General features: G+C 30.5%; 1 protein-coding gene across 1 annotated transcript; it reads left to right on the top strand.

Moving 5' to 3' along the window:
* Window positions 1-1,758: 1,758 nt before the first annotated feature.
* LOC114399011 lies at window positions 1,759-6,021 on the top strand. Its single transcript, XM_028361107.1, has 5 exons — window positions 1,759-2,423; window positions 2,508-3,796; window positions 4,434-4,823; window positions 5,306-5,541; window positions 5,642-6,021. Exons 1-5 carry the CDS (start codon window positions 2,275-2,277, stop codon window positions 5,891-5,893), a joined length of 2,316 nt encoding a protein of 771 aa, XP_028216908.1. The 5' UTR covers window positions 1,759-2,274; the 3' UTR covers window positions 5,894-6,021.
* Window positions 6,022-7,965: the final 1,944 nt, after the last annotated feature.

Below are 7,965 nucleotides of genomic sequence, written 5' to 3'. Positions count from 1 at the left end.
ATTTTGTTCATCATAACTGAATCTTTCCCCCCTCAAAACTATCTGAACTAGTGTTAAAACTTTAATGGCCTATTTCGCCACATACGCGTTTCAAACTTTTTGTAAAGCTTGATATCATTTCTAGTGAGAACCTTATCCGGAGTGACAAACAATGGCTAATCATGAACAGGTGTGAAGTTTTTATAGTGCACATAAGCAATCACAGTAATCATACACAATACCCTAATTATTATAATTCTATAGAGAAATATCAAATGCTTAATCACTTTTTAAGCATAAAAAAGGATGGAAGTATTATCATTAATTTAGACACACTCAAACCAGTAGCAGCCTTTACACTACTAAAGCATCATTGAATTTTAAATGTACTGTAGTCACTTCAAAAAAATGTACTGTAGTACTTTTTAAAAACAAAAATTTCTTAAGTTTATATCCTAAACAATGATATTAAATTAATTTTTTTACCCTAATTAAATGATCTAGCTCCACCTCAGCTAGCTGCATGTTTGGATTACAATCTGCAAAAGTATTTCAATAGTTATTTATCCCAAATTAAATTTTTATGTTAAATTTTATCCCCCAAACATACATTTGAAGAAAAACCAAATATGATATCAAATTTATTTTTGTCTCCAAACTGAATTTGGAGTTCTCATACAGACAAACCATATATTGAGTAAATCAGAAATTTAGAATACCCCACCCATTTTGTTATTTTCATTAGCTTAAAATGAAACGTAAAATGAAACAAACACCGAAAAGTAAATCTCATAATTCCCTTTAAACTTTAATTAAACTTTTGTCTTCTTTAGGCCTAGGAAGCTTCCCATGGTTGTGGCATGCAGGCCTAAGGTAAAACCAAACGCATAAATTCCACACCCACTCGGATAGAATAAACTATAAAGACAGCTCTTGGGCCAGGTCAACCCACAATGGTCGATGCATATGGTCACTATCTCATACAAGAAACACATAGAGAATAATATTTTGATCAAGTAATAAAATTGATAAAAATCCACTGAAAAAAACAGAGTTTTATGCTCACTTTTATATTAAATGAGTTTATCTTTTATGTAGTAGTATCATTATAAAAAAAGTATTTGTCACATCATTTAATAAATTTAATAATAAATATGTAAATAAATTAAACAAAAGAGTAAACAGCATATGCACTAGAAAATATAATGTCATTTAATTATAAATTTTCATTTATGATAAATTAATTAATTTTTATAATATTTATCTTATTACCTTAAAAAATAATAATTATGTTAAAATATATATTAATGATATTTTTAATTGATTAATAGATACATTTTTTGACATGAAAGTTAAAAACTCTTACGCAAATAATAAGATAGCAATCCAACAATTCAAATCAAATCAATTAAATGTTTCATATTGTTTCTTAGTTTGGGTCAAATCCAAACTAAACCAATAAAAACCGATGATAATTGATTCGGTTATTGACATTAAGTCTCCTCTGAACATCCAACAATTCAAATCGAATCAACCCATTTAACATTAATTTATTTTGATTCGGATTAAGCAAAAGAAAACAAAATATGAAATCCAAACCCGTTCAGATCTCATTTTCTCCCAAATTTGAACTAACTCAACCCCAACAATACATTATTGAATACATACAAACTAAATTTAGATACATGTGCGTGCGCTATATATATTTGTCAAGATAAACACAGTGCAAGTAGCATGACATGACTCAAATTCATGCAATTTGTTTAGTCCTTTCTCAATCGATGCATGGTTGAGTTTTCACTGTCACAAACTATGAATTTTCCATTCCTTACAAATGCGTGAAACCTGCAACATTTTGTTTCTACATGTAGAAAATTGGGGGCAAAGAACAAAACAAAAATTGACAAAACTTTGAATTCAACACAATTCCCCTTTTTGTGTGTCTCGTATCAATGGAGCATATAAAGGAGAATAATGGTCGATAGAACCCTTTAAACTCTTAGGAATCCCATGGCTCTAAAGTAACCCAAAATAGACTCAAAAAATCAAGTAGCTGACATGTTCTTTTCTTCCCTTAGTTCTTGCTTCAAATATGGTTTAAATCTCATATTTCCTCCATGATAAGATCTTGAATTTTTATGAATATATCTTACTCTTTGTAGTTACAAGGTTACTAAAAATTCAAGGTACAAAATCAATAGTTTGCATGACCTCCTCTGTTTTAACTCCTCTGTTTTGCTTCAATAGGAATGAACTCATTCTTGGCATGAAAAACCCGCTTAGAATGAGATTTCCATGAAAAAACCATTCTTTTTCAATGTTATAAGGTCATATTTAATTTTTTTTTTGGACCAAAAGATGGATCTTTTCTCTGGGTATGTTTGGATATTCCTCTCACAGCTTGTGGAAACTCTGTTCTGGATTTGCAGCAGAATCTTCATGAGGTATTGAAATTGAACTTTTCATCACCAATTAAGCTTTTAGTTACTTCTGTCATCTATTTAACTTTTTTTTTCTGTTAATTTCAGATACACCAGTCATGAAGCTATCAATTCAACTTGTTCTTCAAATCTTTGCCATGAGAACTATCATGATGACTCCAACAATTCCGAGACAAAAATTGAGGCTGAAGAAGATTTTTTTAAATATTCCGAAGATGAAGAGTTGAAAAGTGAAGGATTGGAGGAAATTACTAATGCTATTAAATTTAAACAAGAGTGTAGTCATCAAAATGAATCAAATGGTTCTGAACCAGAAGCAAAGTTCAATGAGGATTGTTCTGAAACAGTTACTATTACAAACTGTGCTGGAAATCTTGGCCTTGATGAAGAAGAAGAAAAAGAGAAACTGAGGTTGGTTTTCAAATTCCGGTATCAAACTTGGAAGTGTTGTGAAACTTTTGATTCTGTGAACACTGATAACGTTAAGGCTTCTGAAAGCACCAACAAGCATGAGTTCCTATCAAGTAAGAGTTTCAGCAGCTTCTTGGATGAACCATGCGTTTGTTCAGAATATTTTCCTTTGGAAAATGATTCTGTTGATGAATCAGAGAGAAATTTTGAACCTGAAAGTTGTGAAAGAAGGTGTGTTGATGCAGCAGTGGAGCTCAAGACTGTGCCATCTGTAGAACAAGCTGATGAACATCTAGTGGAGAATCTGAATAACAATGTGTTATTTGAAAAATTTTCAGCTGATAACAATTTCCTTTCTGAAGATGATTTCATTTGTGAAAGCACGGAGTCAAATTCTATGATCAGTTCTATAGGAGATGAATTTTTGTCAGACACAGATTTTGGAACCACTACTAATGTTCACACTTTGGGAAACCATGATGAAGAAAATGCAGTGTTAACAAAAGAAGATTTGAACTTTGAGGGTGAGAAAAGATCAGAGAGTTTTGATGCTGAAGATAGAGATACAACAATGGTTAGGATAAGAAGATTGGAAGAAGAAACTATAATGCAAGATATTGAGAACATAAAGTTGAAAGGGAATTGTTTTCAAGATAGGCATGGCATGAACTTGTTGCATAGTTCAACAGGTTCAGATCTTGAGGATTCGTACCGGTTTGATGCACAATGGGAACATCAAGATTTGATAGAACAGCTCAAGATAGAGCTTAACAAGGTAAGAGATACTGGTCTGCCTACCACCTTTGAGACGCAAAGGATAATAATGGAAGACTTGAAGCCATGGGAAATTGATGAAAAATTCAAGCATGGTAGTGCCATAAATGATCTTACAAAATTCTACAAGAGCTACACAGAAAGAATGAGGAAATTTGATATCTTAAATTACCAAAAGCTGTTTGCCATAGGTCAGTAGTTCTAACCTTTCAGCTGTTTTCACTCAATGCTTTACTTTGCTTTTTTCTTTCCTTCATTTGTTAAATGAGTTTGTGGTTGATTGATAAACAATTTCATTCAACTTATAATTATCATCAATACCTAAATGGATAAATCGTTATAATTGAAGGTGAGAATCCACTAAATTTGATTAGTTGGACACTGTGAATGCATGAATTTTCCAAACATCTATAGCAGTAGAGTTCATTATGATACTCTAGTTTATTATTTTTTTTTTATCTTCCAAACATCATAAGATATAGTATTCATATAGAGAGCCATTCATTTAATCAATTTTATACCCTCTATGGTAAAATTTCCATCTTTCATGACTTAAGTTGTCAGTATTAAAACAAGCAAAATAGTATTTACTTAAAACAGAATTAATGCTTTTAAAAAATGGCATTTTTAGTTAAATATTATCATCTATTTCATAATTAAAAAATAGCATCTTCTATAAACTACTACTACTATGCAAACCAAGTCAGCAAACATGTTCTTATATAAATTTATGATTTTGAATCTAATTGGCCATTGCATTATGCTTAGTTTGGTGGTTAAGAATCCAATCAAAATATCGTTTTTTCTAACTGTCACGGCATATTATAGGTGCCCTGAAGACCAAGGACCTTGTGCTATCATTTTCAAGTCGTGAGAACTCTTCCACATTGAAGAAGTTCATGAGGCGTAAAAAATCTGATTCTGACCCATTGAAAAAGTTCGTGAGAGAATTCTACAGTGACTTGGAAATGGCATATGTGGGACAGTTGTGCCTTTCTTGGGATTTCCTTCAGTTGGAGTATGAGAAGGCTTTGCAGTTATGGGAATCTGATCAATGCAGGTTTCAAAGTTACAATGAAGTAGCTGAGGAGTTCCAGCATTTTCAAGTGCTTCTGCTAAGATTTATAGAGAATGAACGTTTCCAAGGTCCACGAGTTGAATACTATGCCAGGAATCGTTGTGCTATGCAAAATTTTCTTCAAGTTCCTGTCATAAGAGGTGAGAACTTTCAATATCGACAATAGAAATATTAGCAATATTTTTTAACACATTCTTTTGAACACACTCTTTACTATTAACTGAGATTTATTAGAAACTACAAATTTTTGGGTCAATTTTATTTAACGAGTCACACTTATAATTTTGTAATTTTTAACAAATTTTAACCAATAATAGATAGTTTATTACTAACATTTCTCTCATGAATAATACATAGATTCAGTTCCTTTAGTGCTCTTAGTATTGTTTTCCAATAAATGAAAATGCAGTTTTACCTTGGTAACGCACACAAAATTGGTTGACATTTAAAGACACTAAGTTAGTCCTTTTCAACATAATGTAAATTTGGTCACATCTCCTTTTAAGTAGTTACTTTTATTAGCCTCATTTTCATAGTCCCTTTGAGCTATGTGGAGGACTATATAAAAATCCATTCATAAGACAAATAGTATCTCATACTATAGAACCTCAATTGACTGCAGAGGACAAAACCAAGGAAGAAGAGAAATTCAAAACAAGAGATGCAGATAAAGATGAAATCACAATTGACATGCTAGTAGAGATTTTAGAAGAATCAATTAAGATAATTTCGCGTTTCATTAGAGCTGATAAAGATGCATCTAGCTTGGCTCATAAAGGTCCTAGAGAAACTCAAGTAAAGCTCCAAGACCCTGCAGATTCAGAATTTCTTAGGGAGATTCAAGCAGAACTTCGAAAGGTAATTAAGGCTTCTAAAACAAAATCTTCTTTGCTTAATGAAAAGGGTTTAATAATGTTTTTTCTTTTGTTAAATAACTCTTCTTTATTTGGACATATAGAAGGAAAAGAGACTTAATGAACTTTTGAAGAGAAGTAGCATAATGAAGAAGTTCCAAAAGCATGAGGAAGATGGAAGAGATCATTTGCTTTACTTTTTTCCTCAAGTGGACATGAAACTGGTTTGGAGAGTGTTGAACATGTCAAAAATATCTAGGGATCAACTAGCATGGTGTCATAATAAACTAAGTAACATCAATTTTGTAAACAGAAGTATACATATAGAACCATCTTTCTTGCTTTTTCCTTGTTAATAGTTATACGCTAGATTTGTTTTTTGTACATATGTTACTCCACATTTAGAAGACCATTGTGGATATAGTGAAAAGTGTTTTCTCCCCTTACAACTAAGAACTTTTTGATATAATCTTTACCACCTCCATTTTAACTGTCCAAAGAGAGGCTTGGGAATTTTATTTAAGCATGATTCTTGTATAAATAAATAAAACCATCCTCATGTTTGGAGAAAGTTAATATAAACTTGAACATATTTAGTAAACAAAATTATTTTCGGATTGGAATTTGTGTGTGAGGGTGTGGGGGGACATAGATCCTCTCAAGTTAAGAAAAAACTGGAGTGTCCAGTTTAACCAATTTGCATCATAGATCAAAACGAACCACTGGGATTTATTCACACCAAAGCTCAGTTTCATTAAACTTGCTGAACCTTCAATTCTAATAATTTGCAACTTGTTCCCACACCGTATAAACAACGGATTACTCTCACATCTTCGAGTTTGAGATTATCAAGTACCTGTTAAAAGGGTCACCAGAAGAAAAAACGTCTATCAAATTTCCAATATTTCATTCAATGTTGGTATATAATAATTAAAGACTCAGCGTTAAGAGAGGAGAATCACTAATAAGCAAGAAAAAAAAATAGAAAAATAGAAAAACAGTCTCTTTGATGAATAATTCTCAGCGGTTTGCAATTACTTTGAACCATCAAACTTTTAGTATATGACTAATATTCTCCACAATTTTACAAACATTTGTTTTCATGAAGAAAATGCTGGAGAAAAAACACAGATCTAATAATATTAGTTACAAAGATGACAAAGAACACACCATAAAATTAAAAAAAAAATGCAACATTATAAGAATAAAAAAAATATTATTTTCTATTTTGTGATTCGGACTTTCAATCCTTCATCTATAATCCACACTCCCATCACAAGTCTTTTAGGCAAACTTGTAAATTCTTCATTGGTATGATCTTCTCTCACTTAAGGGTGATGATCCCCTCTGGTGATTTTTTTCTTCTTTAAGAACTTTTATATATGAAGCTAGTATTCTAATCTTATAAGAAAAAACAAATTCCTAAATGAATAATATTTTTAAATCTAAACAATAACTTAATTTGAATAATATCTTAACAATTTAAAATTAAATATTTGAATTGTTTCCCAATTGAAAGAAAGGAAGAAAAATTACAAATCTCATTTCATAACTAAAAATTACATGATTATATAAAAGTTTTCATTCATCTTATATACCCATATTACATTATCAGTCAGCATGCATGTTATGAATCAAGGTGTAAAATCCATATTTCCATATATAAGGTTGTGCATTTTATACTATTGATAATTGTAATTGCTAACAATTAGGAGCTGATCAAGAAATTTTTAAGACCATTTTTCATATAAAGCAAAAAGTATCAATTTCAACATTATCCAATGCATTTTATCAAACAATTTGGAGGCATCATTCAATGTCTGACCAAGTTGAAATAGAAAATATAAGGTATTGACTTGGAGTGTGCAAATCTGTTGCAATTAAATGGAACAGTATTTGATACAGTAAGTAGCTCATTGGTCAGTATAAAAATTAAACTATACATCTGACCACACTTGATCTTTTTATACATAGTTACATACCACATTTATTTTTTCTCAATTTATTTTATTATTTTTTCTCTATTTGGCCGTAATTTTAGTTGAGATTTTATGCTCTTCGAGCACTAATTTAGCATAATGCCAATAATTTCATGTTAATGGAATTAAAATAAATAAAACAAATATTATTACACACGTCAATGGGATTAAAATTAAAGTTATACTAGATTGATTATACAACAATGTTTTTTGTTATAATTAGTTCCAATAAATGGTTGTGTACACAACAAATCTCTACCGTGGTGGAGACCATTTATTATTTGTTGTTATTTCTAAGTGCAATAAAAGAACATAATGAAACAAGTAACTTGCAATGATTTAAATTTACATTTATTATATGGTCATGATAACTAAAATATTTTTAAAATATAACACTAACATATAAAATGTACTATTATGTATATTTTAATTAGATTCTCAATAAATAT

The sequence above is a fragment of the Glycine soja genome, chromosome 19 (assembly GCF_004193775.1).
Source record: "Glycine soja cultivar W05 chromosome 19, ASM419377v2, whole genome shotgun sequence".
Lineage (NCBI taxonomy): Eukaryota > Viridiplantae > Streptophyta > Magnoliopsida > Fabales > Fabaceae > Glycine > Glycine soja.
Note: the sequence above shows the minus strand (reverse complement) of the source record. Positions and strands in the feature narration are given on the sequence as shown.

Excerpts from the sequence above, each read along its gene's own strand:
- LOC114399011 (XM_028361107.1), top strand. The coding sequence starts at position 2,275 with ATGAAAAAACCATTCTTTTTCAATGTTATAAGGTCATATTTAATTTTT. Across the intron at positions 4,824-5,305 it reads TCAAGTTCCTGTCATAAGAG|AGGACAAAACCAAGGAAGAA; the intron begins GTGAGAACTTTC and ends AATTGACTGCAG. Across the intron at positions 5,542-5,641 it reads TTCAAGCAGAACTTCGAAAG|AAGGAAAAGAGACTTAATGA; the intron begins GTAATTAAGGCT and ends TTGGACATATAG.